The sequence below is a fragment of the Periophthalmus magnuspinnatus genome, chromosome 20 (genome assembly GCF_009829125.3).
Source record: "Periophthalmus magnuspinnatus isolate fPerMag1 chromosome 20, fPerMag1.2.pri, whole genome shotgun sequence".
NCBI lineage: Eukaryota > Metazoa > Chordata > Actinopteri > Gobiiformes > Gobiidae > Periophthalmus > Periophthalmus magnuspinnatus.
Genome location: NC_047145.1, coordinates 8,286,866 through 8,304,803, shown reverse-complemented (window position 1 = coordinate 8,304,803; position 17,938 = coordinate 8,286,866). Strand labels below are relative to the sequence as shown.

At 38.6% G+C, this 17,938-nt stretch overlaps 1 protein-coding gene across 1 annotated transcript in view; it reads right to left on the bottom strand.

Annotated features, from left to right (window-relative positions):
- The window catches only part of kcnh2b (potassium voltage-gated channel, subfamily H (eag-related), member 2b), a 251,259-nt gene that overhangs the window by 93,237 nt on the left and 140,084 nt on the right, over positions 1–17,938 (bottom strand). Inside the window, exons 3-6 of the mRNA XM_033985980.2 lie at positions 15,983–16,138; positions 12,652–12,862; positions 10,491–10,825; positions 10,019–10,230 (exon numbers count right to left, since the gene is read on the bottom strand). Coding sequence (XP_033841871.1) covers positions 10,019–10,230; positions 10,491–10,825; positions 12,652–12,862; positions 15,983–16,138 — 914 coding nt within the window. The remainder of the gene's footprint in view (positions 1–10,018; positions 10,231–10,490; positions 10,826–12,651; positions 12,863–15,982; positions 16,139–17,938) is intronic.

The window sequence follows — 17,938 nt, the reverse complement described above, 5'->3', positions numbered from 1 at the left end:
TGAGAAAAACTTGAACTCAGTTGTGATTGCAGTACAACAGTAATACTGCAGGCTCCATACAGTTCCTTTAAATGTTTGTTTGTCCAGAGTACATTAAGGCCCAGAGTAAGGAGCGTCATGTCTTTGTGTGTCTTTGTTGTGAGGTCATATCTGATAAACACAGATGTTTCAATAAGAGCCTGTAGCTGTTCAATTTTGCAGCTCACTGAATTCTCTGAACACATTTTTGCATCACCTTGAAACTTCAACAGTTAAACAAGGTGGACACTGTCAATGTAAAGAACTTTAAAATGTGGGAAAAAATTGAGCCAAAAATGCTCCAAAAATATATTTTCTATAAAAGAACAAAGTATCCTAACCTCTTGTGTTTAGACCCTCAGATAGCGTCCCGCTGTGGCCCGTGTCATGTGACTGATGACCTCAGCAGAATTGTACATACATGAGCTGGAGATGGCTTTGGTATGCTGTTTTAGAGGTGAGAGCATTAACCAAAATACGCTTAAAAAATGTATATTTAGCTTGGTGAAAAACAATAAAAAGGGCACCTAGGTTCAAATTCACTTAGAGTGTCAAGCTAACCTCAGTTTCACACTTAGTTGGGTTAGAATTAAATAATAAAGTGCTTTTGAATGAATAATGCAGTATGTGAAATCTTCATGCATACACATAATTGTATCCAAATATAAGGATTTTTTTATACTGTCAGTTAAAATCATGTGTCTTGTCATCTGTATTTATCACATTGAACTATCTGAAAGAGTCTGCTATGTCAGATACTGTCTTGTAAAATATTTGGCTTTTCAAGTATCACCAGGACAAGACCAAGACTATATTCAGACTAAACCAAGTCATGATTAAACTACACCAACTCCATCTTAAAGAGGGGGCATTATATAAAGTTTTTTGGGGAGCTTTCTACCATGTTATAATATAGTTTCCCTCATCACAAACATGCCTGAAGAGGTTTTAGACGTCATCCATGCATGTTTGAGTAATCTAGTGATCTCTCATCGGCAGGGGCAGTACAAGCCCACGCCTCTCGTACAAGGCTCAGCCCACAACCCTACATAACCTATGCTCCAATATGGCAATTTGTCATAAATATACAAAAGCATGACACAAAAGAATGCACTATAACTTGACAAACCTGATCCAATGTGCTGTAATTTCATCAGTGGAATGCACTCTGACTGTGTTGTGATTGCGCTCTGAAGGGGGAGTGACGTCAAAACAATAAAACATAACATGGTGATCTAAATATGCTGTGTTTTAACAATTAATACCCATAGGCTGAACTCATTAGCCACTGTTCTCAAATAGGAAGTGCACTGCTGGCTTCATAGACTCACTTTATATCAATTCACTTTACATTAGAAAACTGTCACCCCCCTCTCTGTAACTGCTGCTGTGAGGCTCATCATTTTGGTCTTAAAATGTTTGTATTGACCCACTCTACATGATCCTGGTGTTTTTGTTTCACAATTTTGTCTGTAAATCAAGATAACAGACACAAATGCCTTCTTTCCCCGCTAGCGTCAGCAACAGGTTTGAGTGATAGCTTTACAAAGAGCCTGCTCTCTACTAAACCAGCGGGGCAAGGCATTTTCACAACTAACAGATCTTGACAGTTGGAGTTTTTAGTAGTTAAAATAATTAGATATATACATATTAAAGCGCCTACATAACACATATTTTAATCTATGTTATAATGTTGTTTCCTCATCAAAAAACATTCCAGGAGTTGTATTTAGTTTCATTCTCCCCTATGTGTGAATGTGTCAAATCCTGCATCCTGAGTTCTTGTCTGAAACTGAAAACAGTCTGTTCCACCCTGTGATGTCATTGAGTATATAGAAAACACTCCCCTGTATTTTTAAACTCCATACACCTTCACTTGAATCATTTGAATCATTTGCAGGGCTGGAATTGCCTAACTTTGTAACTACAGCTATTGTTTGAGCCTTGTTGAACCTTCTTTGCTTCTCTGTGCACCAGAAGATACTGTAGACTTTCTGTGGCAATCTCAACTGAACAAAAGGTTTAAAAAGGAGAAAAGGTATGGTTATTCTAGGGTATTATAGAGTCAAACACAATTCAGTTGAGGCTAAAAATTGCTTTAAAACTACCATTTCCAACATGACTGAAGCTCATAAGAGTCAATTTTGCATAATACCTTTAATAAAAATATCTGCACAATAGCTTCTCTTGGCATTATACACTTTACATAATCAAAAATTAGTCAGCTCATTTTCATACCCTTTTATTTGCTATATTCCCTTCCTCCTATCCTTTTTCTTTCCCTCCACTTGCACACACAACTGCTCTGCCCTCATTTATTCACATGAGCATAGTTAATATCTGCTGCATAAGCATGAAAATGCATCCCGCGATTTTTTATAACAGCGACCTAAAATTGCCAGGGAATTTTTCATTGTAAGACAGCAAAAATAACCTACAGACCGTTCATCAAATCCTTCATATATGCAAGATCATATGATAATCCACACATAATCACACTACAGTAAACATAGCTCATTGTGTTCATCTAAGTCACATATTCGACCCAGATTTGGTGCTCGGTAATGGAACAACATGGCACAAGTATCCAGGCTAAGTGATGTTATGTGGACTGTCCTATATACACAACAAACAAGGCGCTTCAGTCAAGGAAAGAAAAACAAGAGAGGCATAGCTTAAAAAACTAACTATAAAAAGCAGTTGGGGTTTGCACCATCAGCAGGAAGTGGCTTGGGAGGAGATAGACATTGGAACAAATAAAGGTAGAATTCAATTCAATTTGTAGTAAAAAATACTTCCTGATCAATTGGGCCAGTTTAGGAGGAGGCACGAGGGGCAACAAAAATTGGTCTGAGGGCCGCATTTCACCCCTGGGCCATAGTTTGGAAAGCCCTGCATTTAACCAAACCATCTTTTCAATTATAAATATTTTAATTGCTAAAAATACCTTGAAAAATTGTTAACGTAAACGGGCTTGCCTCTCCACAGATCTGTCTTGTAACTTGGACCGTTTGTGTATATAGTTTTTATATTCATGGTTAAAAAGCATGTGGCACATCCTCCACTAAAAAAGTTGCATAGTGTATCTTTGTTTCATTCACACATGTAGACACACTGATAAAGTATTACTGGAACATCTCCACTCAACACTCAAAACGCTCTGTTCCACTTTGTGATGTCATATAGTGGTAGTTTGCACGTTAATGTCTACCTTTTGCCTTCAGTTCAGTAGAGATTGAAAATTCCAGGGTTGAAATTATCCAAATTATTCTAGTGAAGGTGTATGGAGTTTCAAAACACAGCGGAGCACTTCCTGTATTACCACATGATGACATCACAAGGTGGAACAGGGTGTTTTCCGTTTGAGAGAAGAACTCAGCCTAAATATGCAGGGTTCGTGTGTTAAACACTTGAATGATACAAAACACAATTCCAGGTATGTTTGTGATGAGGAAACAACATTATAAAATAGATCAGAAAATAGCGTAATATGGGCCCTTTAAAAAACAGCAAAGATATATTCCGGTCCATTTGGCATCCAGAAACTAGTAACCAACTTGAAAGATGTTTTTTTTTTTAATGGCTCCACTATGATCAGAACACAAAACAACTTACAAAATCATTTAGCAGTTTCAGAAGTAATAACTACAGCCAAGAGTCAAACAGACAACACAAATGAGCTAGTTTACAGGCATTCAGAGTCCACATCTCTTTTAACTATGACACCATAAACTATGCAACAGCCCACACCGTAAAATAAATCAGTCTTTATTATGCTGCACAACACTAAATCAAAAGTTGTTCAAAACACTTAAAGATTTCACTTGACTAATTGAAAATTCATTGGATCGCTTGGCAGTTCTACCTGTGCTAAAATAACTACTTAGTGTTTCCGGTAAACTCCAGTGTTGGATTCCCTAGGAATGCTAAAATAAGTTCTTATTGTGACTACAGTGGTCATGGAAGTACCAGAATTACAGAAAAGTCTTAAAGTTGTACACAAAAGTTTGAGTTATTATGATTTTTATAGGCAATTTAACTTTTTTCTTGATTCAAACTAATTTATACCAGCGCAGTGAAGCAGTTTAGCAACTTTCTCGCTCCACCGGCTTGATGCTTCATGAAAAAAATAAAATAAAATAAAATAATAAATAAAGAACACATTTTGAAAAAAACTCAAAAACCCAAAATCTACTAAAATTACAAATATTATTCTAAAATCAAGACATTTCACATTTGTACACTATAAGCTGCACTATGTAACTTTTCTAGTGGGGATCCTCTACCTGCTTGTCTCCATGGAGATGCTATTGCTTTGCTTGGAATGTTCTACAGTATGGCATTTAACTTATCAATCTTGAAATTATTTGATTAAAAGTGTATGCATTTCTCTAACTTGAAAAATATAAACTCTCACTCTGAGCAAGGTGGCCTCATCCACAGATCTAACCTGTAACGTGGAATGATCTGGTTGCAGGGAAGTTGACATAGGGGGGACAAAGAGGTCTGTGGTCCCGGCCCCAGGGTCTTAGGGGGCCCGGAATTGAACCCTCATCCTATTAACTTGATTCAAGACTACACTGAAAACCCACCTTTTCTCCCTGACATTTAATCCTACCTTGACAGAATATCTTACGTTTTATTGATGTTTTCTTATGTATTATGTCATCTGTATTTTAGTTTTATCTGAACTTGTTTTAAATGTGCTATATAAAAATAAAAAAAAATACTTGAATTGAATATTTTATATAAGCGGGGGGCCCATGTGACATTTCTTGCCCCAGGCCCCCTAAATCTCTGTTGACGGGCCTGCTCGGTTGTCTCAATGTATTCAGCTTAATCTTAATGTAATACTGTGAAACTTTCCAGAGCAATAACATCTCCATGGAAACAAGCAAGTGGTGAAAAGTTACATTGCGCACATTTAATATCAGCTGTTATTCCTGACATATTAAATCCCAAATCAAAACCAGACAAACTTCCATCAAAAGCTGCTCCTCTAACAACATCTCCAGTTGTCCTCTACAGGCCTTTAAAAGATTTCCTCGCTCCCTCTTTCCCCCCGCCTCCTACCCAATCCCCCGCGGTCCTACCACTTTGCTGGAGGCTGTTGTAGGTGCCATCCACTGCTCCATCGTGGTCCTACTCGGTCACCCCAGTCTTTTTTCTGCTGCTAGTGCTCCACAGACCAGCCGACTGGATCTTCTATCTTCTGTAAGTGTCTGCAAGAGGGTGCCATGGTCGAGGGCGGGCACTCAGGAATATTGTATGAGCTCGGAACGTCAGATAAGCGCGATGCCAAGTGGAGATTTCACACTTGGGTAGAGAGGGTAGAGATGTCCAGAGACCACAGAGGAGAAGCTATAGTGAGAGTGAGTGCTTGGCAATGATGGAAGTTAGAATGATTGGTTTGGATAGTTATGGAGGTTGTAAAATGCATAACGGTTGTATAGATGAGGAAAAGTATTCATGGGTTTCGGCTTCATTTTGAGGACTTTCCATAGTTCAAAAGACACGGGCTAATATTTTGTTTTAAATAGTAAATTGCTATGGTGATGGTCCTGGTTTCTCATCATTCTGAAACCAAAAGTTGAATATGTAAACTTGCATAAAACCACTTGAATTCGGAATATTATAGCACTTGTTTTGACAAGTAAATGTTTATGTGACACAGTATAGAATATTTCACTGGTTACAAGATAATTTAGCTTGAAGAAAGGTAGAAACTTGTCAAAAAACCCATTTGCAAGTTATTTTGGAAATGTTATGTTTGTACAATGCTCAGTAAATGAAAAAAAATGAAAATGAATTATTTTGCGTAAAAGTAGCAGAATTACTATCGCTACTGTAGTTACTGTAAGTTTGAAAAGGATTCATTGCCATTTAAAAACTTAAAATCCAAATATTTTAACAAAACCCACACAAAATGCAGTAAATCCCCAAGGCAATGCGTCCTATGAAGTATTTGTCCAAAATAAATCGGTCGGCGGTTTGAATCTCGCTCTTGACATAAACGTCATTGTTACAGCGGTTAGATCCGGCGACTCGTAAGTTGACGGTGTGATTCCAGCTCCCACAGATGACTACTGTTGTTGTATCCTTGGGCAAGACACTAAACCCACTTTGCCCCTGTTATCTACGTACACTGCTGTATTAATGTGTTTGTGAATGGGGGACTGTTTCCTTGATGTAAAGTGCTTTAAGTGACTTGAAGGTGGACAAGCGCTGTATAAAAATGTGTTTACCATTTACCAAACTCAGAATAGGTTGGATTCATGAACATCACAACATCTAGAAGTAAACTGAGCTGGAGGACAGGTCAAAATTGTGTGACGGAATTGACTGTTTAACTCACAAACTGCATATTTGTTGACCAGTTTTATTCTCTCTGTCAGTATAAATCAACAAAATAATAACTCAGTATTTGAAATTTTCTTTCAAAATTTAAAAAAACTCCACGTATGAAAGTCTATTGAGAGTATGTCTAAGTGAGCAGCTCTGGAGGACAGGGCAGCGCTGGAGGACAGGGCACAGAAGGCGTTTAAATGAGGGGTAAAATGTGCTCGCTCTGCTCACATGGTTTATGGAACACTTGAATAATTCAGATCCGTTCTCCATTCGGGGGCTCCTCCGCAGCTGTGTGGAAGAGGAGGGGGTGAGGGGGAGAGTGGACTGGGCTGCTGCTGCCATCTGCTGGACATATGGAGGAATAACAGTGAAAAACATACTGTATGTTGTAGTTGATTATGATGTATGTTTTGTCATTGCTATTAGATTGACTTTGCATATTATGTATATTTGTATATTACTTCTATGAGGTATTAACTGCTAACACAACAGATTTAGATCACCATGTAACTTTTTATTGTTTTGAAAATGCTATATTTGCCCCCTATATGAACCAAAAGTCTTCTTTTGTATAGTAACAGTGATATTTGTTGTAGTGCTCAGCTGGTGCAGCCTGCTCCACTGCTCTGTACACATCTGCACTCATGTTTGTGTGAGCGTGTGAGAGGTTAATGTGGCGTCTAACCCACAACTCCCCCAGGGCCATGTACTACTCCCCAACTGCACCACAACTTATTCACAAGCACTCACAACATTGAGGTAAAGCTCCACCATGTAGCTTTTTAGCCAAGACCAAAATGAAATGTACTTTTCATTTTGGTTGTTTATCGCTCTGAAAAATGTGCGTCCTTACTGTGAGCGGGCTTGCATCTCTATAAATCTATTTGGTCTGTAGGAGAGCTTACTTCTGCTTGTTGCCATGGAAATATTGTTCCTTTGGCTATAATCTTTCAATGTATGCAATAAAGTGTATAAAAATGTTCTGAACTATGGCTTTAACTTTCTGTTTCCATTGAATCATACAGGTGACGTGCCGCCCCAAGAAAGTTACAGTGTTACTTGAATACCAGTGGACAGAGGTGGGTAGTGTAGCTAAGAGTAGCTTCAGAATATTACTGAAGTAGAAGTACAAAATAATGGTACAAAAATACTCAAGTAAGAGTAAAAAAGTATTTGGGAAAAGTACTATTTAATTAAGAGTACCTTGAAGAATAATATTAAATAATGCACAAAATCTGGTATTTTCAAAGGATAGACACAAAATGACAAAAACGCAATCATTAACAGAGCGGTGCAATAAACACAAATGTTCAAATCATTTCATATTGTCAGCGTAAACCTTGTCTCACTCACAGTGGGAAAAGTAACCAAAACCCTTACTCAAGTAAGACTACTGTTACTTCAGTAAAAATCACTGACCAAGCTACACTTGGGGTCGGTTATGTATTTCTTTTCCATTAGTTCCATTCAAGCTCTGTAGACACTATAGACGTGTGTGTGTGTGTGTGTGTGTGTGGGGGTGTGTGTGTGTGTGTGTGTGTGTGTGTGTGTGTGTGTGTGTGTGTGTGTGTGTGTGTGGGCTTTAAACATAAAGGGGTTAGCGTGAGCTTTAGTGTTTACATAACTCATAACATCACTGCACACTGAAGATAAAGACAACAACTTGTGTGAATAAAAATAGAACATAATCTGTGTGTTTATCATTGCTCTAGTCTGTGACCGGCTTTATGAAATCACACTGTAAGAATGATCATGTCAAGTGACATAAAGACATAAAAAACATAAAAGCAGCACTATACATACATACTTTTTATTTGGATCGAAGAATAGATTGAATTAAAACTAGGGATGTGGTCGACTAAAGAAATTCCTGGTCAAAGCTATTAAATATTTACCCAAAGATTACATAGGAGTTCCCATAACTACAAATGTGTTTGAAACTCCAAAGAAACTCCAAAGAGTACACAATCTCAAACAAACTCACTCAAGCCTTCTCCTTCCTGCTGTAGTCCATATACATCTTAACAACATCCCAATAGAACAAATACAATATTTGGCAGGCTAAGACTCCATCGACTAAATGATGAATGAACTACAGCCCAAATCAAAGCAACTTAATTTTACTACAAAAAATAGTTCAATTCTGAATAATCACAATTATTAATAAACTGATTAAGCCTGAGCCTTGGTGAGTTATTTAACGCACACTGCCACAATCCATGTAATGCACGGCTAGACCTGTCACGATAAATAGTATGTCCACCTATTGTTCAGTACGTGACGGACAGAACATGTTTCTTGGGGGTCAATATTTATCGTGGTCAGTGGTGGATGAAGTACTACATTTCACTACTTAAGCAAACAAAAGTACAGTCACAGAGGCCATAAAAAAATCTACCTAAGTAAAAGTATTTAAGTACCCATTTAAAAATGTACTTTAAGGGTAAAAAGTGAAAGTATTTCACACAAGTGTTCATTAAAGTATTAAATGTAGTGATACTGATTCAAAATGATACATATTTTGGTCAACAGTAACATTATAAATCACTTTCTTAATATTTCTCATGAATTTTGTGCATTTATTTTTGTATGCTCAAAGCTGAGGCTTTAACTTGAAAACTTTACTCAGTATGACAGCACAAACATGGTCAAAATAACTCCTCAATTCATATAAAAAGTACTTTTTCTTTTCAGTCCAGTTAAAACATTTAGTGTAGAAAGTCCTGCTTTCACATATAGTGAAGTAAAAGTAAAAAGTATCCACTGTAAAATGTACTTAAGTACTTAACTACTTTTACTTTGTTACCATCTACCACCAATCATGGGTCACTGACCAAGCAACACTTGGGGTGGGTTATGTATTTCTTTTCCATTAGTTCCATTCAAGCTCTGTAGACACTATAGACGTGTGTGTGTGTGTGTGTGTGTGTGTGTGTGTGTGCTTGAGAGAAGAACTCAGCCTAAATATGCAGGGTTTGTGTGTTAAACATGTGTGAATGAAACAAAATACAACTCCATGTATGTTTTTGATGAGGGAACAACATTATAACAGATCAGAAAATAGCATAATATGGGTCTGTCTGCTTAAAACAGACATATCATAACAACAGCTTGAACCGTTTGACCCCCTTTTTGACATAAATAGAAATCACAAACCTTTCCCCACATAGCTGCATCTCTTCCATAGTTTTTAAGTCTATAAATCATCCCCAGACTCTCTATAGGCAGTGTGCGTATATGCTGGTCATGTTGCTGCATCGTTACTTTGTTGTTGTTTTTTCACGGATCAAGCCTATTGCCGTCGGTCTATTGCTGTATTTTATGCTCAGAAACAATACACAAACCAAGGACACTAAAAGCACGGTTAAAATCTAATAAAGGCCAACATAAAGCTTATGTCCACTTTGAGAGAGGATAACTCTCTGCTATTACCTACTTAATCCAAAAAAGTAAAAAAAACAACAAAAAAACCAACCATTCCAATCATAACCATAACTAGCTTGTCCTCAGAAACAAACATGTCAACACATCACTTCTAATTGCATTAAACAGCTCATCCAATGCACATCCTCCACTCCCATCTAGAAGACCCAGCTTCACAATTGTCCACCCTCTCTGAGCATCAGCAGAACCCAGAGGAGAAGCCTCTTACCTGGGTGACCTTCTCGGTGACGTGGTGGGTGCGGTCGATGAGTTTGCATGGAGCTATGATGTCCATCTCTCCCGTGGGCAACGTGATCAGAGGGTCCGGTTTGAAGTCCACAAAGTTGAGGGTGATCTGAGGGATTTTGGAGATGGCTCTGTACCTCATCAGGTCCGAGTCCGACGTGGAGTTTAGAATGTTAGACTTACTGTTGACCGCACCTGGAAGCACCATACACCGGCTATTACTGCTTTCACAAACATCATTACATTTAAGACTCGATGTGTGACTAGATGTGTGGTTTTATTAACTTTTAAAGGCGGATTATGTAAGTTTTCTAGAACTCAACTCTGGGACTCAGCCACCTTACTCATCTCTGTGGGAATGTCATTGCTTTGCCTAGAAAGTTCCACAGTTTCTATAGATCTTACACTGCACCTGTCCCCTCTGCCCCCCACTCCCTCACCCTGCTCCCCCTCACCCGTGCTGCCAGGCCTGATGCTGGCTCTGCGGTTCTTGCGGTCCCAGTCGGGTCTCATGGCTTCGATCTCGTCCACAGAAGATGCTCTCCTCATGCTGTGGAAGCTCTCCCGTGAGCGGCTGTGCGACAGGGAGCAGTTGGATCCCGAGGCGTCCGGGTTCAGGCTCAGTCTGTGGTGGTGAGGGGCCACGCAGGGGGACGACTGGGTCAGACCGTGAGAGGGGTGAGAGGAGTGGGAGGGGTGAGGCGGGAGAGTGGGGTGAGGAGTGGGGTCTGTGGACAGTAAGGTGCGCTGGTCTGCCTCACAATCCTCATGCCATCCGTGGTGACCAGATCTGAGAAAAAACAAGCAAATAGTACAACATTTTGTGAAAGTCATATGCCCAGAATCAAGTTATTGTAAATATTATTTGGTCAAATTTCATTTTAATGTATGATTAAAAGGATGAATGAGTCTCCCCTCCTTTTGCACTCTGCACTAAGTCACTCCCCCTTCAGAGCGTGATCACAACACAATCAACGTGCGGCTCACTAATGAAACTACAGCACATCACATCAGGTTTGTTAAGTTGCGGTGTACAGTTTCGAATCATGTTTTTGTATATTTATGGGAAATTGTCGTGTCGGTGCATGGATGACGTAGACTTGTGGGCTGAGCATTGGACAGAATCTTTCAGCTAAACATAAGGAGGGTTCAAATGTGCTCAGGAGCAGTTCATTAATTGCTCAAATTACTCTTCAGGCATATTTATGATGAGGGAACAATGTTATAACATGGTAGTTAAAATCAATTTTGCATAATACCTCCTCTTCGTGTCATAATGGTTAAAGTTCATAATGGATTCAAAGCTGGTAAATGTACTGTCAAAAGAATCTGTGCCACTGCTCCTGTCATAAAACAATGCGTCATCAGGTGTGGGACAAAGATATTTTATGATCTGGAAACTTTTATATCTGTAGCTCATTAAAGCTGTATTTAAAGTGCATTTGACAGGATTTAATAATTCTTTGACTTAGCTTTGGTGGAAATTGCCTAGCGTGATGTCATCATTTCCAACCAGGAAGTAAAATGTGAATCTTAAAAAATGTCCAAACTGGAAAAAAACTATTGTAAAATGTAGCTCAAACTTTCATAGATACTTAAGATGAGCTGAGAAATGGCTGCTACACAGTCACCTACATCCATTTTGTAATAAATTATTCAGATGATCAGAATGAGTTCCAAGTCAAAGGCCCTGTCACAGCGCTGATATCCACTACCCTATCTCTGCCCTCCCTGTAAGAGTGAAAAGATAAAGTGAGGGACAGGGTTGTGTGAGTAAGTGACCGGGGATAAGTGTTTCTGAGATCGGAGACGCATAGAATACTAAACACATGAGAACATTTGAGCCTCTATCAGAAATACTTATTCTGCCAATAAACTCTGAAGATACAAACTCAACTTCTTAGGTGAGACACTGCAGTTGAATAAGAAACTTGAACCCTACAGCTGAGATGGGTTTGACTGTTGGAGGACAAACTTACCTGATCACCGTAGCCCTGTCCAAAAACCTGCCTCATTCTAGCGAACAACATTCCAAACCTTTCTGACCTAATTGCTCAGTCAGACTGTAGCCAGGACCTTCTAATCCTTGCAATGTTCTCACCAGAGCCCAGTGAGCTAGGGGAGTCTTTGATGAGCTGCCTTTCTATGATGAGGGGCTTGAGGCGCAGCCAGGAAAGATAAGAATGTCAAAGTCACAAGCCCAACTACAACCACTACCGATTATTGGCACCCCATTTGAAAGAACTGGCATGGACATTGTGGCCCCGCTAGAGAAGCTCTGCAGGAAACAAGTACATTTTGGCATTATGTGACTAACAGTTTGCCAATTGTCTGCTACAGCATTTCTCTAGTGTTGGGGTCACCAAAGAAATTCTTACTGATTGTAGCACCAACTCTTTCCTCAAACTTCACAAACAAGTCAACCAGCTGTTAGGGGAGGCTGATTGCTAATATGGCGTCTTGAAAGTAAGTGATTAAAGATTACTCAAACATACACAAACCACTCCAAATACAATTTAGGGTGAGTAAATGGTGACGGGAAACAGCTGTAACATGGTTAAAAGCTCTCAAAAGTCGAGTTTCCACAATAGGTCTGCTTTAAATATTTTGGTCTACCTGTTAGCGGAGGTGTGGTCCTGCTGGTCTGCAGGTAGGGGGGGCAGAGGCAGAAACTCCCCCAGGCCCAAGGACTCGTGGCAGGGCTCGGGGTGCAGGGGCAGGGGGGTGGCCGTGGGGATGTGTCCCACCTCAGCATCATTTAGGGACATCTTACTGTTGGACAGGGAGCGCAGCAGAGGCAGGCGCAGCTTAAAGCCTCGTGGACGGCCTGGGAGAGAAGGCACAGGGTAAGTATCACGGTAGATTTTGTATCTCGTAATCTCCATTTTTAAAATAAATAAATGGTAAATTGGGACATACATACAAAGTAAGAGGGGCAGAAAGAGGAAAGAACTGGTATGAACAAAATAGTGTAATTTAATTTTGAAGTATGCAAGTAAGTTGTTGTCACTATAGCTTAGCTTTTCCTGTATCCATGGTGACCCCGCTTGGAGATAACCAGAGCGGAGTGTGAGCAAGACTTAGACACAGAGGAGAGACACTTTTGTCCTGAGGGCTGTTACTCACCTCAAACTGCCCTAACAGTGTATCCAATGACCCTAACTGTAGAGCTGCACTGAGACATTTGTTTGAGCATTATATTATTATTGTATTTTACTGCTCAGTGTGCTTAAACTGCCCTTCACATAAAACATACAAATAGACATTTCAGCAGTTTTTGAACATGATTTAAGAATTTTTTTTTTAGAACAGGCCTGTTGATTAGAGGCTTACACATTTTGAGACTTGAGACTTTTTTTTTAAATTGTAACAAGAAAAAGCAGGTTGTTTGTCTTTAAGCAAGATACTTCACCCGCATTGCCTTGTATGAAAGTGGTGCGTCTCTGCATTTTGGATGGAATTTTGTGTATTGATGTCAGATAGAAGATTCAATTAAATTCATTTGTGTACATCCCAAAATCACAACAGTAGTTGCGTCAATGATTTAACCAACAGAAAGTTAGAAAATCAGCAATGAAACAGACAGTGGTCAATGATTGTATTTGAACTTTTCTTCACAAACTGCCACTTAACTGATGTAAAACTATGATAAATGTTTACCACAGTTGTGTTTTGTTTCATCCACACATGTTTGACTAACCCTTTATTATTAGTTTGTCTATATTGTCAAAGCTCAAAATGCTCTGTTCCACCTTGTGATGTCATGAAGTGGTGGTTTTCATATTAACAGCTCCTTTCACCTTTAGTTCAGCAGAGATTGACAATTCCAGGGCTGAAATAATCCAAATGATTCTAGTGAAGGTGTGTGGAGTTTAAAAACACAGTAGAGAAGAACTAAGCCTAAATATGCAAGATGTGCATGTTAAACATGTGTCAGTGAAACAAAAGACAACTCTGAGTATGTTTTTGGTGAGAAAACAACATTATAACATGTCCTGAGAGCTCCACGCAGCTTTAAGTGCTAAACGCAATCTAGGGACGCTTGATTGGGTTTTGATCCCTACATTTAAAAACATTTGGTTTATAATGTTGTATAGGACTGTTCTCTAGAGGAACGCATTTGAGGAGAGGAAATGATGACTGCTAAGCCATGATTAGGGTCAGAATTTAAAAGCACAAATGCACTCAGTCGACCTTTGGCAGCGTTCAAACATATACTGAATTGCATCAGCATAGAGGATTTGTTTTGGGGTTTTTAATCAAATTGACAGATTTTATGGATGATACAATTTTAACTGAAAATTGTAACCCTGATTATTTATTGGCTTGCCTGATACATTGTGTTAAACATGTGTGAATGAAACAAAACACATACAGATCACACTATATAACAGATCAGAAAATAGTGTAATATGGGCCCTTAAAGGATATTTGATTTAAATGTATTTCCTTGCATGTACTTCCTTCTGTTCACTCTTTTTTTGAATTTAAAGGTTTTTAAGAGATTTTTCCCCTCTTTTTTCCAATATGAAAATCATACAAAACTACAAGTATAAAAAGTAAAATATATCCATTAAATATATTGATCTATAGTTATTTCTGCGCAAGTAGCATTTTAGATCAGTCTGTTATATACAACTTAATTAATAAAACCTCTTTAAACCACAATCTGCATATTCTCTGAGTACTGGCCAATCAGATGCAGTCTTGTTATGTGTGTTTGTGGGGCACCTGTGAATTAGGACGATTGGGACTCAGTAGCTCCTATGAAAAAAATGCATAATGTGCTCAAATAAAAATAAACTGGACAATTGCAAGGCTATACTCAATTACAACCCCCCCCCCCCCAAAAAAAAAAAAAAACATTTGAAAATCCAACCAACCTAACCAAAAAATTTACCCCAAAAATAAATTCATTGACTGCAACTTCAGTATTTGTAATTAGTTATATTATGGCCTTCTTTACCTTCAATCTTTACTTTTATTGTTATGGATCTCTTTAACCCAGCCTTTGTAATACCATCTGTTGTCACGCACGGGTGTATCTCGGGTGTATTGTTTGTTGCGTCCAGAGTCCTCCAGCCACCTGGACTATACTAAACTGGTACAATTGTTTTGATGGTATAAAGGTTCATCTGTCAGCTGGGGGCGAGACGACACTATTATGGACAACAGCTCTTTGACAATTGTGCCCAACTGATTCAATAAACCAGACTTTTTGATTCAAGACAACTTCTGTTGATTTGATATTTTTAAGGTTTTTACTATTAGAAATTCCACAACAGTTACTTTCCATCCTTGGTGGTATAATGTGGTACACTATACTATGTATGCTGTAGGTCTCACCAGTTATGAGCCAGATGGGAAGACAGTGTTATAGTGGTATACTGTGGGATAATATGGTATAATATGGTATAATGTGGTATAATGAGGTATTGTGTGACATTGTGCAGTATAATGTACTGTGAAAATAATGTAGTTGTCTCCAGTGATGAGTCAGGTGGGCAGGTGCTGGTGTAATGCGTTATTTTGTTGTATAATGTACTGTGCGTATAGTGGTATAGTGTACGAAACTATACAAAAATATGCTGTACTTCTCACCACTGACAAGCCAGGTGGGCAGTTGCTGGTGTAATGTGGTATTGTGTGGTATTGTGTGGTATAATGTGGTATAATATGGTATAATAATCTGGTATAATGTACTGTAATATGTATACTGTAGTTCTCACCAGTTACGAGCCAGATGGGGGTATGGTGGTATTATGTGGTATAATGTGGTATAATGTGATATGAGGTTATATGTGGTATTGTGTGTTATTGTGTGGTATACTGTACTGTATGTATAGTGTAATTCTCACCAGCATTGAGCAAGGTTGGTAGATGGTGGTATAATGTGGTACTGTGTGATATAATGTTGTATAATGTACTATAGTACGTATAGTCTCACCGGTGACGAACCAGGTGGGCAGGCGGTGGTTGAGCTCAGAGCGTCCGTCAATCAGGCTGTCCTCGGACATCACCTCAAAGTTCAGGATGAACATGATGACCACGCCATCCTCATTCTTCACCGGCACCACGTCCACCATGCACAGGAAGCACTCACCTGCAGGGGCAGCACACAGGACACGGTTAGGCTACAGTGTGAGGTGTCAGCTTTAGGGACAGAACATTATTTGGGGTCAATCTCAGCCTCATTTACAGCATTCATACTGTGGAAATGCATACTTCAGGGATATGGATACATACAAATACATGGCTTTTCTGTTTATAAGCGCCATTTTGAGCACTTGCAATAATAATAAAATGTCATAAATTTGTCTTAAAAATTATATACCATAGGAGCTCTGTACCTGTCCACAACCTGGCCCACTAACTGGCTTTATACATCTGTTCATTCACAATAGATAGACTTTGATGTATTTATTTTTATTACTCATATATTACTCTTATAACATAACCACAGGTGAATTCTCCGGGTAGGTACTGATCATGTCTTAATCATGCACTGCTCCTGAGGCTTAACCACAGTGACCAGGAAGAGTGGGTTAAACATAGAAGACACATTTACCTATAATGAGACTTTACACAAACTGACACATTTAAAATACAGGTTGAAGGTATTTAACGTTGCAGGTTTGTAAGTTGTCTGGAGTAAGGAAAACATACCAAATTTGTTCTTGTTTATTTTCTGAACACAAGGGCTAATGTAGACCGTAAAACACGCCAAAACAAGAGTAAAAACAACAGCAGGCTCCACTCACTAGAGTCAGTCTCCAAAACAAACCAGTAACTGAAGAACAGAAGCTTTACATCAACTCTTCGGCATAGCAACCAAGTGTCACATACGAACAGAGGTGGAAGAAAAAAAAAAGTTGAAGTAGTAAAGTGCTGTACTTAAGTAAAGTTTACAGTGGATACTTTTTACTTTTACTTCACTACATTTTGAGCAGGTAACTGTACTTTCTACTCTACTACATTTTTGAACTGGACTGAAAAGTAAAAAGTACTTTTCATATGATTTGAGGAGTTCTTTTTACCATGTTCACGGTAAAAGCAAACAAGCATAAATACACAAAATTCATGAGAAAAATAAAGAAATGTACTTGTATGTCAACTGTTGATCAAAATATGTTAACTGTGTACTTAAATACTTTTACTAGTAGGTTTTTTTCATGTGATACGTTTACTTATAGTAACATTTTACCTCTGTATCTGTACTTTTACTTAAGTAACAGGATTGAGTACTTCATTGTCCACTGCAAACAAAAGCTAAACACAAAATATCAGCTCATTACACTATATTCGGCCTAATTAAACTTCTTCCCTCGCTCTGCTGATTAAATATGTATGCTTAATCGGCTCATAACATCACGTGAACAGAGCTCTGCCAGCGTGAAATCAGACACATGTGAAGCAGGTGGGCTGTAATAGAGTACAGTACTGCATTTATCTGGAGGTACGTGCTTGTGTAGATGGAAACAGCTGATTCTGAACAGTAATATTGCCAGTAAATAAATACAAAAGAAAACAACAAAGACAGATTATAACATCATTTTACCTAGTGTTAAAGGTGCACTATGTAACTTTCTGTGGTGGGGGTCCGACATACGTTGGTGTCCATGATCTTATCGTTTTGCCTCTCACTTATTCCATAGCTTAAAGTACTATGCTTTCTGTACTGTGACCTGTAACTTGGCCTGATGATGTTTGCATTCATATAATTAAATCATACTGTGGAACATTCTATACCAAGCAATGACGCCATGGAAACAAGCACGGTAGATGCATAGAAAGTCTTACCCTGTTATTCTTCCCATACTATAAATTTTTTCCATATATACAGCCAAAGTATACGTTTTATTTGTATTTATTTTATCAAAGCTTATATTTACAATTAGTATGT